The 15,404-nt window shown below is 44.9% G+C and overlaps 2 protein-coding genes across 2 annotated transcripts in view; one reads left to right on the top strand and one right to left on the bottom strand.

The window, feature by feature from the left end:
- Window positions 1-57: 57 nt before the first annotated feature.
- On the top strand, window positions 58-7,507 carry LOC119163745 (EARP-interacting protein homolog). The gene is made up of 9 exons (XM_037415812.2): window positions 58-366; window positions 488-571; window positions 1,338-1,473; window positions 2,680-2,839; window positions 3,294-3,390; window positions 3,526-3,662; window positions 5,012-5,179; window positions 6,183-6,341; window positions 7,279-7,507. Exons 1-9 carry the CDS (start codon window positions 325-327, stop codon window positions 7,445-7,447), a joined length of 1,152 nt encoding a protein of 383 aa, XP_037271709.1. The 5' UTR covers window positions 58-324; the 3' UTR covers window positions 7,448-7,507.
- Window positions 7,508-9,884: 2,377 nt separating this feature from the next.
- Mat89Ba (nucleolar protein 6 Mat89Ba) overlaps window positions 9,885-15,404 on the bottom strand; it is a 37,444-nt gene continuing 31,924 nt past the window's right edge. The window contains exons 20-22 of the mRNA XM_037415809.2: window positions 12,234-12,413; window positions 11,138-11,239; window positions 9,885-10,102 (exon numbers count right to left, since the gene is read on the bottom strand). Of these exons, the coding sequence (XP_037271706.2) occupies window positions 9,962-10,102; window positions 11,138-11,239; window positions 12,234-12,413 (423 nt within the window). The 3' untranslated portion in view covers window positions 9,885-9,961. The remainder of the gene's footprint in view (window positions 10,103-11,137; window positions 11,240-12,233; window positions 12,414-15,404) is intronic.

Raw genomic sequence — 15,404 nt, 5'->3', positions numbered from 1 at the left:
GACAATGTTTTCACGTTTTACGTCGAAATAGCGGGGTGCTCTTATTCCGAAAACACCGGCTCGTGCTGTCTGCTAGCTGCTCGAGGCATTGTTTGTGGCTCTCTACTAACGTATTCATAGCTTAGTGACGCTTTCGACGCTCAATTCATGTCACGATAATTAAAGGAAAAAGTTATGGTACGTAGCGCTTAGAACCAAGTATCGTTCACCGATCGCTAATGCAATTCTCGCAACACCTGTGGCGATGCGTTCCGGAGGCAGCTGAAGGATCTTCGCGACAGCCTCCTGAATCGTCGTATGTGGTAGTGCGCAGCATACAAAAAGATGGAAGACGAAGCTGCTGTCATCTACGGTCTAGAGCTACAGGTATGTAACTGCGAGCCATCTGCGAATCTGTCGATTGGCGAGCCTTTGACAGTCGATCGAATTGACCGACCGAGATGTTTGTGCGAAGGCGCTTCATTGACGGTATCCGTTTATCTCGTAGTCCCGATCCCTGGCAGCCTTGGCCGCCGAGACTGAGACGGCATGTTTCCTTGTTGGCACACAGTCGCTCAAGTGCGACAACCAGGTTAGTTTGCAAACACGCCAACGAATTGGCAGTTTGTTTGAACTAATCTACACAGCGTGGCACTTTGCTTCCATGTATAGTCCCAACACACCCTCGCATCTGTATGAGGCACACAACTGCTCGAACGTTTTGATCACGATTGTAGTTCAAAACGCGTGTACTGTACATTCTTTCTATTTGCCAGCCCTGACGGCTGCGGAAGGCACCACTTGTGGTAATGGTAATTCGAACTACATGTACGTTAGAGACAACCAAAGAATTCGTAACAAGCTATAATCCATCTATAACTAATACCTAATAATTATAGTCTGTCCGAGACTCATTGCAGGAGTGTATGCAGTAAAGAGGACTGGCTGCAGTGGTTCACGACTAAATTGCAAGCAACAAACGGGGATAACCAAAAGCAAAACGTTCGTTTTTTTAAGCAGCAGTGTTGTAGGAAAGATGCACAACCAATTCCTGTTGGTAATGATGTCATACTTTCATACACTACCTCTCCATACTTTTCCTTTTCTGAAAGTGGTACAGGAATAAAATTCTTTCAAGCAGCACACAGTGTTGCTTGAAAGAAATGAAGCACTTGATTGTTAGTCAGCTTTTTTGAATGTTCAGGCATTCTAGTGTCCCTGTGTGCTGGCCGTTTGCACTCAAGGGCACAGTGTATATCAAAATGTCTAAATGTGTACACACTTTACGACCTCACATAAAAGTCAGGACAACTTCATCCAACTGTGCATTGTCTCACCAGTATATGTGCTTCCGTCAGATCCACGTACTGGTCTACAATGAAGAGACTAACTCCTTGAGCAAGGCGGTCTACATACACAGCGCCGGTGAGCTCTGGCATCTTGCCTGCTCGCCCACGGACAAGACCCTCTTCTCTTCCTGTTACAACGAAATCAGTGAGCACTGAACATTTGGTCACGCTTCTTACCTTGGCCTTCTAATGTTCACAGTTTAATATGAGTGAGAGAATTTGTGTTTTAGGGGCGAAGCTCCTTAGGGTGTGGGTCGTTCCTTTTTCCGTTTCTATGTAGTATGTATGTAGCTGCCTCTAGTTTATGAATTGCTCACAAGATGGCGTGTGTATGTGTCTTGTGAAATAATATCGATAGATGGCATTAGTGCTTTTCGTAGAGTTGACGATTAAAGAGGATAGGTGGGGCTGTTATAATAATTCTCAGCATATCCACAGAGTGAAAGATGAATGAGTGGGGCGAAGTGTCCGTCCGATGCGTGCTCTAGCTAGTGTGACAGGAGCGGACAAACGGCCAGACGAATGGACGCTTGCACCTTATCATCATTCACTCTGTGGATGTGCTGTGAATTTCTTTAGAAGTGGGATCTCTAGAAGGATATCTGCCGTGTAGACAACTTACAAAGTGCATTGGATTAAAGTGAAAACAATGGAGGCGACCATAATCTTTAGCTTAAGTGTTTGGTAGTGGCACTCGCGCGTCGTCACCCATGTTCACTGATGTAAAGCCTAGGTTACTTTTGTGTTTCTTCACACTACTGAAATCGTGACCTGCTCTGCGATAATTCCGGCTGCTTACAAAAAAACTGCCTGCTCTTTTCATGAACTCATTTAATTTATTATCTATAATTACCCCAACAGTTAACTAGCCCATGTCAGCTTTATTTTTTTCCCCAAGACTCTTCCCGAATATTCGAGTAACTGGAAGTGCTTGTAAGAGAAACAATGGTCACCTGTTGCTCAAACCACTAAAAACAAACCTGTCTACATATTTACATCATAGGCAACACTTTTTGTGAATGCACGTACGACTGATATGCATATGGCTATGGACCATATATCGTTGTAACCACAAAAATAAGCACAGAAATCAAGCCTCAGAAAGCGATAAAATTGAGTGACAGCTGCCAGACGTGAGGTACGTATGCACTTTCTCAGGAAGTACATCTTCAGTATATCCTTTCGAGTAAATGAGTTTTTAGCAGACGATCTTCGCCATGTCTTAATAAATTATCTTTTGAGTAATGCATGCAGTTTAGTCATGGCTTACGCGAATACGAAAGTTACTGTTGCTGTCACGCGTTTCGCCAGTTCTCAGAGTTTTTTTTATTCGTTTTGTTTTCTCCCATAGCCAAGGCTGGGAAATGCGAGATGCAAGCGGCCATCTGGAAGTTGCCCGAGGTGCCAGCCGTCGGTGATCTTTCACCTCCAGACGACGGACTAGCGTCCTTGCCCCGACTCGAAGAGGTCACCCACCTCGACACCCTGTCGTATGGCACCGAAGTGCCCAGGTGCGTGTTTCAGCTGGTGGTCTCGACTTCATGTAATGATGAAGTAAGTTCCCTGCTAAAAAAAATGGGGTTATTAAGTTTGTGAAAAGACCGTAAAGACCTCAGGATGTCTCTTAAATATGTATTAGGATATTTAATATGTATTTCATAATTTCATAAGGCTTCGTGTTTCGATGTGACTCTTGAATTACAAGGGACACTGCAGGAAAAAGGGTCGTGATTGATATACATAATCCAGAGACCTGTAGAATGCACATAAACCACAGCATGCGCATATTCTGGCATTTAGATTCCGTCTAAATGAAATTGGTATACTGTATGAAAACAGCAGCAGAACACAATGATGACACGAACTGCACTCGCTCTTGTTGATGTTCTATGCTGACCTCAAAAATGTCTCGAATGAAGATTACTACCCAAAGGGCGTCACACCTCAACGTCCTCCTTGGTGCAGGGTATTATGGGAGCCCACCGAGGGTCGCAAGTTGGTCTCCCTGGTCAACAACAACCTCCTAATGTTTGACCTGGCATCGGCGGGCAATTCAGCCACGGTATGGACCCGTTTTATTCAGTTACAAAAGCATTTTTCGCTCATGCGCATATTACTTCATAGAACTGTCAAATGCACGAAAACGCAGTTTCTATTGAACTCTAGAATTAACAGCTGTGCTCTTCTTGCACTGCAGCTGACCGGATGCATCACAGTGGAGCTCAAAGGCAACCCCAGGCTCACCTGTGCCGCCTGGAACCCGCACCAGAGCTGCACCCTCGTGGCGGCAGCTGTGGACACTGGGATCAAGGCCTTTGATCTGCGCTCCATGCAGTAAGATGAACTGCTTTTGTTTTTTAGCACACACGAATTGTGCAGATCGCTCTGGAATCTAGCCCACAGTTGCTTTTAAATAGAGAAACTGCACTTTGTAGCTTTGAAGGGTAAGGTTGCCAGTGTTGTACATGCCACAAAAAAAAAAAAAAAAAAGTCGGAAGCCACCATAGCTGATAAAAATAAAGATGAGAAGGCCTGGTTCGGTGTAAGGCCTTTATTATGTAACGATCTTTAAAAGGTTCAGCCGATCATCAATGCCTGCAAGATTTTGAGTCAATGCTTCTTCAGCTCCCTTTTCCAGGCAGATCTAAAAGGAGGAGCGAGAGCCTGCCTATCGGTTGTCAACAGAAAATTTAGAATGATGCAGCCACGTCAGCATAGCGGTACAATACATAATCATGACTGCCCTTTGCTTCAGTGAATTCTCTAAGGGTGCTTCCCTCAATTCCTCTCAGAACATTAGTTCCTCTATATTGTCCTTGTGTACGAATGTATGCCAGTGTTATGCATTGGTTACACCTCCAAGACACTACTATTAAGCCTTGTCTCTTAACTATTATAACAGCCGCATTACTTCAAAAAATAACTTTTAAATGGAAAACAAATCCAAACACAGAACAGTATACTAACTGATTTCACAACTGCAATTACAGCACCGACCGTACATCCTCAAGTAACTTATTCCGGTAGCACACAGGAACTTTTGGTTGTGATCAGTGTTAATCTGGATTCGGCTTTATCGTGATCAAGTGTAGATGCATGGTCAGACTTAATCACACAATCATGCCAGATCGGGATCTAGACACTGATTGTGATTGTGTATCACAATATGGCTCCGTGATCGCAACTCGATTTAGGTTTTTTTTCCAAACTTGACCTGTATTAGGCTGTACCATACAGTGACAACCAACTTGCTTTCGTGATAACGAAGTTCGATTCAGATTGGCCCTGATCGCAATAATAAGTGCCCCTGTGATAGCAGTACTCTTAGTCACATGTGCTGCATCAAACTATACAGGGTGTTTCCGAGTTGTTTCAGTGTACAGAAAGTTTGTAGTTACTCTAAGGTACAACAAAGGCTTAATTTGGTGTATACTATAGAGCGTTGTTTACTAGCAAAATCGTGGTTACGTGCACCAAAAAGCGTTGAAATTCTTTCGACTTGTTTCATAGCGATCCTGCTACTATCGTTGCTTTCTCCGCCCACTAAACCTTGCAGGCGACATCAGGAGGAAAAACTGGTAGCCATCTACGGCAGATCATTGCAAACAGTGACACTATCAGACAGGGATGTCAATATCTCACTGTCTCAAAAAAAGGTAACACTGTCACGGAAATTCCTGCAGGCAGGCGTGGCAGATCGAAGGGGCCCATGGACAGCTGGTTCGGGAGCTAGACTTCAACCCCAACCGGCAGTACTTTCTAGCCAGCTGTGGCGATGATTGTCTGGCCAAGTTCTGGGACGTGCGGAACCCTTCCGAACCGGCGGTCACCCTGAGTGACCACTCCCACTGGTGAGGGAAACGAAGAACGGCCACTTCGATTACGAGTTTTACGATTGTCCCACTAGCAACCGAAGTTTCTGATGCCAGACAGCTGACCCTTCCACAGCTACTTGCCTGGCTAGTACCATGTTATCTTGCAGCAATAGGTGGCATCAGGGAGCTCTCACCTGAAATTTTTCAAGGGAAAGATTAACTTGAATAATATCGTTTTCAAACTTGCAGTTGTTTTAAACGCATCCACATTTCGTTTCTGGCCGCTCGTATCTGGCATCGACAATGCGTTTAGAAAACAAAAACAGCAGTACTTGTGCTTTAGCGCACACATTTGCTTATTGGTTCCTCTGGAGCACGTTTCAAATGAGTCAATCAAAGCAGTGGGTGACAGTTCCATCACCGCAGCTATGGTAGGGAGAACCCTGAGTGGCATTAATTCAGTGTTCCCAAAGGATTGCAGCTTTCTGGTTTATAGGAAGCAAATGTTGGGCGTGTATGATCGTCTTCGTGCTTCTTGTAAAAACAGCCAAGAACGAGATCAACTTGTCAACTGAACTTTACCTGTTTTTCGTCGCACTTCGCATGACACGCGTGAGTTACTGTCAAGCTAGGACCTCACTCACAAATGTTTAATATACCATAACTCTCATTTAACTGGATTTAGAATGTCTATTTTCGTTGGACTGCACACAGTTCCGATTCCCAATAGTTATGATATCCTCATTTACTTTGTGGCACTGATGGTTTAGGAAAATTCCAGCTGTATAAAACACTACATATTTTGTATTTTAAAAACAACACATTATGCTTGAAAAATGATTGAATTTTTAAAGTCAGCACGCAAATATACACAAACATGGTAATTCTAATCAAGATCAATTGAGAATTATAAAAAAATGAATTCTACTGCTAGTGTGTTGCCCTTAACAGGTCACAAGTACCAAAATGCCTGCCTTATTGTTATATAGTATTGCAATACAAGAATGTTTCACAGTTGCATACCCCCACTCTTCTTCAGGGTGTGGAGCGTGCGGTACAACCACTTCCACGACCAGCTTGTGCTGACGTCGAGCAGCGACTCGCGGGTGATCCTGTCACGCGTCGCTTCCGTGTCGTCTGAGCCCTTCGGCCACCTCGTCGACGACGAAGAGGAGGGCGGCGACGAACACAAGGAAAAGTGAGACTTTTTTACCGTAAAATCTGTTACGAGACCACAATAGGGGTGCCATAGCTGTCCACCACCGCTGCCAGTATCCGTAACCACTATCGCACGAAATAAGGGGGGGGGGGGGGATATATATATGCATATATGTGCAGGATGAAACGGGATTCGAACCTGGGTCCTCTCCGTGCGAGCCCGGTATCCTACCACTCAGCCATGTTGGTGCTCGAAACTCCTGCACACAAAAACTCCATACAAACGTTATGTTGGGAAAGAACTGCATTAACATACGCAATATAATGTGGTAGAAGAGTAAAATAACAACCAGGCATTACAGAATGCAAATTGTGTAATGAGGCATTACACAACATGAACTGCATCACGAGTGGGTCGTTGAATGCATCCAACCCATTACAAAGGGCTCAGCCATAACTCATCATCATCAGCCACCATATCGATTAATGGAGTAGCGAGTACCTTGCAAGCAAACTTGCAACAATAGCCCCAAGGGAGTTTGCAAGGAGTTCTAGAAATGGGCCGTATTTCCTTCTCAAAGGTAGATGCACACACACTTGCTCCAATGGGCATGCGCTCCAGACTGCTGCCAGGAGCCGGACGGTCATGACCCCGCCTTTCAGAGAACATTAACTTCCCAATGCTGAAGTCAAGAGGCATGGGGTCAGCCTCTTGTATGCACAAGTGTAAATGCCCCATTAGTTACATTGTTGCTGTGGAGTGCATCAAAGCCATCTCGGTTAAGATGTAATGAGACTTTGCACGGGCATCGTGCAAGGGTATATAAGCAACTCGCTTGCATGTTGCCCGTGTTCACTGACAAAACGCCACAACTTTCTCTTCGTTCTTTACCCTTGCATAATATGTAGTCATTCAGGGATCCACTGAACCTGCCACGCTTTCTAGGGTCCACCACTAAGTGAGCATCCATTTGCAGGAAATGCGAGAAAGACGGCGTGATAGCGACATACGAGGAGCACGAGGACAGTGTCTACGCCGTGCACTGGTCGACGGCCGATCCCTGGCTCTTTGCGTCGCTCAGCTACGACGGGCGACTCGTCCTCAACCGGGTTCCACGCACCGAGAAGTACCGCATCCTTCTCTGACAGCGCCCGACATTTTTCTCTTTTTCGTTTGGATGTTCGCAATAAACGCAAGATTTTGTATTTGGGTCTGCCACGCCAGTGGTGAGCCATGCCGGTGGTACTCTGGTCAAGCAGCACCTTCTTTAGGGTTTCTGTAGGTGTAGCTAAATTTATGCAGCAAAACAAAAAAGACAACTTGAGCGATATACAGTCACCCCTGAATGCAGAGATGTTACTTGACTCGTACTTGAGTCGTTCTTGACTCAAGACAGTCTCGCCGATCGCCATAAATCATTCTCGAACTTGCGGACGACTTGAAGGCAACTTGGCTCGGTCGAAGTCGGGACAAGTTTCAAGTCAGCTGCGCGGCTAGCTTGAAAGCGACATCATGCGTTATTCAAACATGGCCACCTCTCGAATAAACGTCGCGCGGAGGGTGGCCGCTTTTGAGTTTGCTTGCCTCACCATAAGCGTAGCATTTTGTGAGGCGCACTGCCTGTCGAAAATTCCTCAACCCGCTTTACGTGACCGAAGAAATCCGATGGAGTTGTATGACGAGGAACAGTTCCACGCTAGGTACAGATTCACGAAGCATGCCGTGCGGCGGCTGCTGGCGATGTTGCCGCTCAGTGAAAGTGGGGACAACCGAAGACTGGCTGTGCCTCCAGTGTTACAGCTACTGATGGCGCTTATATTCTACGGTGCTCGCGCATTCCAAACAGTCACCGGGAATCTCGTCCGCATTCCATAGTCGACAGTGTGCCAAGCAGTCTGAAAAGTTACGCTACTCATAGAAAAGCACCTGTACATGATGCTGGTGTCCTTTGGCAGCTGGCGGCACTTCCTATAGTTATGCGGGACTTTTGTGAAGTGGCTGAGTTTCCTGGCATTGTGTCGACAGCACAGACATTCTTATTAATAGCCCCGGTGGTGACGATGCCGAAGTGTTCCGTAACTGCAAAGGCTATTTCTGTTTTTCTAAAACACGACGACATTTGCTGTCGTTTCCGTCTCTTTCGGTACAAAATTAACTCAGCGCTGTGTCTGTGTGCCTCGTCTATCCTTTCGTCCAGTCTAGGGCGCTGTTTCTCGCTCAGAAAGGCATCATTTAGAGCACAACGTTGCGTAAAACTCCACAAAAAAAAAAAAACAAAGAGGTGCCCTTATGACAGGTTTCCTGACCATGTGCCTCCCTCTTCACCATCATGCAGGGAGACATTGCTGCACCCCGCAAGACCAAATTTCGCAGAGGACAATGTTCTGACCCCCGCCATTTTATCTTGTTTACCAAGCTCATCAAAAGGATATGAATCACTTTTGTTCCCAAAACTTGTTTTTTTTTTTATACATAGCTGTGACCTAGCCCGCTACAAGTATGTCCACAGGGGGAAAGAAAGGCGAATACCTTGAAAATCGCGTTACCTCGAGAGCCAGGTAAGCACAAATACACGCCATGGCCTTCGATTAAAAAAAAAACGACGAAAAAATCATACGCGATGCTTGTTTCGCCTCCAAACAAGCAAGCGTGGAGAAACATGCTGCACTTGAGTGGCCGCTAAAACCAGCGGGCAACAGACGCTTTACAAAAGCAACACTGCGGTGGCAGGCACCAGATGCCACTCCATAGCCGTAAAATGGCAAAAATATTTGTGGCACTTTGTTTTTATAGTTATTTTGAAATGTAAGATCTTTTTTTTGCTGTAACACGGGCCTTACGCTAACAACATTATTAACCTTGTTACCAGGCAAGCAATGCGTTTCTGCTTTGAATCTCGTTCTTGACTTCATCAAGCAAGACAGCCTGAGCATCTATAAAACGCGAAAGTTGACTTGGGCGTTTTGAAGTCTGCTGCTTGCTTCATGCCGACTTACTCAAGTCAAGTCGAATGCACGAGCCAAGCAACATCTTTGTATTCGGGGGTAAGATCACTGAACTCTTTTCCTGAACTGCGCCATCTACTGGAGAACAACACTGTTACTGGTTTTATGCCCTACAAGATGACCTGCAGTACACACTGACACCACTGCTCATGGAGTCTGTATTGTACATGAAACACTCCTCAAACTGCCAGGTCTGCTAAATTACATACTTCAAATGCTGAATAAATGAGAAATGCTAATTTAGGACAGGATAAGCAGAAGTCTTTTTTTTTTCATGGAGTGTGTTTCCATCGTTTCAAGTGCTGTAGAAAATATAATAAAGTGAAATATGAGAACTCGCACAGTAGTTAGCTTGCCAACTGTGGTAAAATGCTTTGTCGCTTTCCATTCTTTAACTTTGTGCAACATTTGTTAGTCTTTTTTATCACTGCACAGTGAGCATGACAATCTAGGACGTAAAAGAATTAATCCCAAGTCCCCTCCCCCCTTATGATATTCTTCAATATCCCATGCTTTGATCTGCGATTTGAACTTAACACAACTTAACTAGCATACGACGAAAGCAGTAAGACAGCACTTTGTCATGCAGAAGTGATTTATTTACATGGCGCAATGTTCGATAATTAAAAAATAAGTTCCTATGCCGAGTGTCACCTAGATCGTCCACTTGGTGGACCTCGCCTCGACGGATTCGACCAGGCCTTTCCCCAGGATACTGAAGTCCTCCAAAACGGCTTCCACGTTAGGCACCATCATGTCTTTGCCCTTGAGCATGTAACCTCCAATGTGAGAAACCTGCATTTTAATGCATTAATATGACACACCTTCTCCAGTCGTAGGTGACTCAGGAAACAGAACTGCATCTAAATCTCATTACAGCTGAAACACTTTTTAAAAGATGCAGAAGACAGACCCGGAAGGCACAGACTTGAGGGAATATATATGTGTTTACAACTGGTTAGCTGAGCAGAGCAGCCAATACAAAGAGCTCGCTCCAGTTTATCTGCTGTCGTCCTCTTCTTCGTCTTGTTGATCGCTATGTCATTTGCATTTAAGCAGCAGTTTTGTCTAACAGATTTCTGTCTACTGAGAGCCTGCTATACAATGGTCACTTTTCACGTTTGATGAGACATCTGAGGCTTTCGTTTTAGGAGAAAAAGGGTGAGACTCGTGATTCTACTAGGCTCTGTAAGCCAACCTCTTTTGAGACCGCCCTTCCCGCTCTTCGAGGCACATTGGTGGTGCATCTTGGGTAGGATTACGCTCTTGTAGCCGAACCCAACCAGACTGAGCTGACCAATAGTAGCGCTTGCCTAACACATGACCAGGGTCCGCTTCCCCATCAAAGTTTAACGACTACACTTATAGATTGTCACATGACACTCATTCTAGTGTTTTTCTCTCTCCCACGGGTGTTGTTATTGTGGTAACAACAGCATTACTGCCACAGGCAAAGATCATGGCAGAGTCGACTCGCGATGCTCGTGCTTTGATTGACCTTGCATTCGGCTGGGTTCGTGCTGATGCGAAATAATCAACTTTCCAAAAATGTATCACTTACTGAGCATCATCAGTACCAGTAACAGAAATGGCAGCACCGTGACAAAATGCGGCGTCAGGATGACTCAATTACATGCTGGCTAAATTAGGGCTATTCTCGGCCATTTCAGTGAACTAAAATTTAATGAACTGAGAATATTAAAAGTAATTGACATCGTATGCTTTAGTTTACACTTTCCTTAGCATTGGATAAAGGGTATGCAACTATTAATCTTGTGAGAGACAGAGATTACAGTGATTATAATGATTATGACCATAAGGGCAGCTCACCTTCAGTGGCTGTGGCACGAAGGCGTTTGGCTTCCACAGAACGGCCACTATATCGCCTCCGTAGCGGTCATAAAAAAAGAGTGCCAGTTCTCCGTACGTATCCTGAAATACACGATGCCAATTCAATATCGTATCACAAAAACTTGTACTGAAAACAAGTCAACACTTTTGGCTCTTGGCTCTACAATGTACAGTTCTCACAAATTAAAATATGCCATCAGTTTTATAGTATAATAACTGCTCGGGATAACAGTATCATGGCGATGCCATTCTAGCCGCTTAAGGTCATGCTGGGTCCAGATGTAAGTATATATTCAAGTAAAAATTATGCCAATGTGACAAACTGAAGACAATGCAAAAAAAAAAGCGTATGTATTCTCATTTAAGTGATGCATGGAGGTACTGCACACAACATGAAGGAGCGTGTTGATCACAAAGGTCAGCTATGCCTAAACCGCCAAAACAGTCGGCCCGCCAGACATGACATTGAGCTGTATTATCTTCTTTAAACTATCATGTCACAAAAACCGAAGAAGGCTTGGTGGCCCTGCCACAATGACAGCTAAATTTTTTGCAAATTATTATTTCTTGGCACAGGCTCAGTGTTAAGAAAAAAAACGGTTTGTTGGCAAACAAAAATGAAAGGGGAGAAGTTGTCTGAGCTCTGGACTCACGAAAAAATGACAAAATCAGAAAACGAGCATGTAAGCATTGGTTGCAAAAACATGGCATATGCAATTCACAAGAAAGTTGGATTCCTGCAAATCTTGCAAATCATGGAAAACATGGCTACGAATGCAAAGTTTCGACACGTTCTAGACTGCACAAGCTGCACATCAATTTATTAAACTGGCATCTATTGACGCATTTCGAAACAAGTGGCCAAATTCTCTTCCTCGCCAGTGGAGACCGCTCACAAGATTCCAGTATTGTTCACATGATAGAGATTAGAGGTTATGTTAGGCTAACATAAATTCACTTGTTTTCTTAAATCTTTGTCCCATAACTCTTACACATTATTGTAAGTGGTTCACGACATGCACTAAGGAGATTCACCACGGGAAGAAAAAAAAAAATCAGTACAAGCATACACTACCTCAAGCGCCCGCATGTAGTATGACACGACGTCGAAACCGACGACTGGAAGGACATCGCCCTTGAACGGCCTCAGTGCAGCTTTGAAGGGACAGTCCACGGCTGTGTGGATGGTGGGCACTCGCTTCATGTCAAGGTGGATAATCACGTCATAAGGTTCCAGAGGAGGCCGGAAGATTTGCTACGCACACGGTAAGGAACCACACTCCAGTTAGGCAAGAGAAAAAAAAACAGCTTTGCATCACAGTGCTTGCAGTTCTGAAGGGTCAGAGTGAGCCATTTTAACGGCAGGAGTTCGTGCTGTGAACAGAGGGACATTTAAGGCTTTGGGTCTCCTCTGATACGTCAAGTTTAATTCAAATAACCTTGTATTGTCTACCGATACAACATACATGGTTACAATATTTTTTGGACTTTTAGCCTTTGTAACCAGTTATTGTCGCAGTCTACTTAGGGTTGGCGACTATAAATCTATGCTTTTTTTTTTCATAAAATGACCTTCCAAAGTTCGGGGGTCGACCTATAGTCGGAGTCGACCTGTACGGAGAATCGTAAAGACGACTTTTCTGAGGGGTCCGACGAACCGTTGTCGAGCTAAGTTTCCCTCCTATTTGACACATCAATAACATTAGTTGCACAGGCAACGGAGTCACTAAAACTGCTATCTCACAGCGCACGAGCGCTGCTTTTGGTGCCGAACATTTTCACGATCTGCCTCGACGATCATGAAGCCACGGTATAGCTATGGTGGCTAGAGGAGGAGGTGTCAGCAACGGCGTGTCAGAGATACATTTTTTTCATGACACATCGCCGACGGCATCTCGGTTTCATTGGTAGCGGCACCACATTGGCGCGTCTGTCGGGCGAGACCAGCAACAACACCAGCGCTCGCCACACATGGGTATGACAGTGCATTTGGCTCGTGAAGAAACGCAACATGTGTTTATCGCTTGCTAACAATGCAACATATGTTTATCTGTCGTGCAAAACATGACATGCATCTCTCGCTAGCAAAAAACGTGACACTTATCGTTCGCAAAAAACATGACATAGGTTTATTGCTTTAGTGGACAACGTGCCCTAACAGTGCTTGCTGACTAGGCAGTTCAAAAATTCAGATATCTCGCGAAGCACCATGTGTGTTTCATGAAAAAGCTGGCAGCACCGTGAGGGCTGACAACACTTCGCGGAGAACTAAACCACATAACCAGCCACCTGCACACCACGCATGCACCCACAAGCGTCTTCACGGTTTTTGCGCTCACGCCGGTTCGTCATTTCTGCATTTCGCCTCACTTGCGAAAAGTGGTGTGCACGATTTGCAAGGCTGCTCAACAAACGCAAGATGCCCCCGCTACACCAGCAACAGTTGAGCGCTGCTTTCCAGCGGCAAGTGATCCTTTACGCAGAGATGGAAAGCAACGTTGATTCAGGGCGAAAATTCGATGTGTCGGAAAAGTGCGTGAGGGAATAGAGAAAACAAAGGACCAAGATCTTCACGTGCACTGCGACACGCCGTTTCTTTCACGGATCGAAGTCTGGACGATACCCTGCCATTGAAAAGGCAGTTCGAGATTGGGTTCATGACCAAAGAAGCAAAAGCCTGAGTGTTTGCTACGATAATATTAACGCAAAAGCGTTTACTGTTGCAAATGATATGTGCCCGCTGAGTTCAAATCGAGCTCTTTGAGTGAAGTGGCACAATGGGTTAATGATGCCTGGTATGGACTGCCAACCGACATGGTCCGCGCGGCGTTTTCCAGGTGCAACCTCCAGCAGCCCTTCCGACAACGAGCAGCAGCAGTGGCTCACACGATGACAATGACCGTGACTGCTACATCCTTCTCTCAAGCGGCGATGAGTTGTAAGCGATCTTTCATGCTCAAATGAATGTTTCTTTGCATCACTCTCTCTTCCAAAATAATCACTAATGTGCTATGGCTGCAGCCTGAAGCTGTGTTCGGAGTGAACTTTTTTTTGCCTAGAAAGGTTGCAGGAGGGGGGTAGGCCTATAATTGGAGTTTACTTATAATCGCCAATATATTATAGTACACTCATATCCCAATACAACAAACCAATATATCATAAAATATTGGTTATAACAAAGTAATTGAAACACCGTATTCACTCGCATAATGAATGCACTTTTTTCCTCGAAAAATCAGAGCAAAGTTAAGCGGTGCATTTATTACGCGGGGTAAATTTTTTGAAAACTTTTTCTGGAGAAGAAAAAAATGCAGTAATGCAAAAAAAAAGTTAGGTCGCTTAGCCTTTCGCGATTTACATATGCGTACACTGTTTCGAAACAGCTTCTTTGTTGCACTTTACTCATTCTTGATGGTTGATGGCGCTATTTTCTGCAAGCTGTCCCGGGGCCACCCGCCCAAGCCATAAAAATGCTTTGCGACTATTTTTTCTTTTCTCGCATTCTTTAACCACAACAGTGGTATCTGCTAGTGATCTCGAGGGGCGCCCAAAAGCGTGTACTCACGGGGAATGAAGGAACAGTTAAAGTGAAGAAAAAAGAAAGTAGGCTAAAAAAGAAAGAGGGGGGGGGGGGGGGGGGTCGCTGACCAATGTTAGCACGGGCAGTTCGGTGACCTTTGCTCGCTGTGTGCTCATCAGCTGGGATGTCTCTACACTGGCACTGCTTGTGAAGGTCGCTGTGGCGCACAGATAAAACAGGGGACATACCGCGCACAGATAGAACGAAAAGCAATGGGCACGCCGCTGTTTGCGGGCGACAAGTGGGGGAGGTGGAGCGAGCCCAGGTGGTTGAGGGGGGTCGGCAAAGTAATAAAAAACGAAAGAGAGCCAAAAGGTGAGGAGGCACCAGGTGTCGGTTAGCGGGACTGCAGCGGATTAATGTAGGGGGTGCATTTATTATGGGGGGAAAAAAATCAAAATTTTGATGACTGAAGTTGGGGGTGCGTTTATTAAGCGAGTGCGTTCATTGCGCGAGTAAATGCGGTACAGTCTTGCAATACATATACAGTTAGGAATATACCATTACAGTAGGCTCTTGATAATTCAAACTCTGATAATTCATACTTTAGGTTAATTCAAACAAAATTAAATTTTTTGGCTGGCCCTCTATTCTTTCAATGTATTTAAAAGCCTCTTAATTCAAACACTGTCAATTGGTTAATTCATATTTCTTGCAGTTCTATGC

The sequence above is a fragment of the Rhipicephalus microplus genome, chromosome 9 (assembly GCF_043290135.1).
Source record: "Rhipicephalus microplus isolate Deutch F79 chromosome 9, USDA_Rmic, whole genome shotgun sequence".
Classification (NCBI taxonomy): Eukaryota; Metazoa; Arthropoda; class Arachnida; order Ixodida; family Ixodidae; genus Rhipicephalus; species Rhipicephalus microplus.
This window is presented reverse-complemented; position numbering and strand designations above follow the sequence as displayed.

Coding starts and splice junctions, on each gene's coding strand:
- LOC119163745 (XM_037415812.2), top strand. CDS start 325: ATGGAAGACGAAGCTGCTGTCATCTACGGTCTAGAGCTACAG. Junction 2,840..3,293: donor TATGGCACCGAAGTGCCCAG/GTGCGTGTTTCA, acceptor TCCTTGGTGCAG/GGTATTATGGGAGCCCACCG. Junction 5,180..6,182: donor CTGAGTGACCACTCCCACTG/GTGAGGGAAACG, acceptor ACTCTTCTTCAG/GGTGTGGAGCGTGCGGTACA.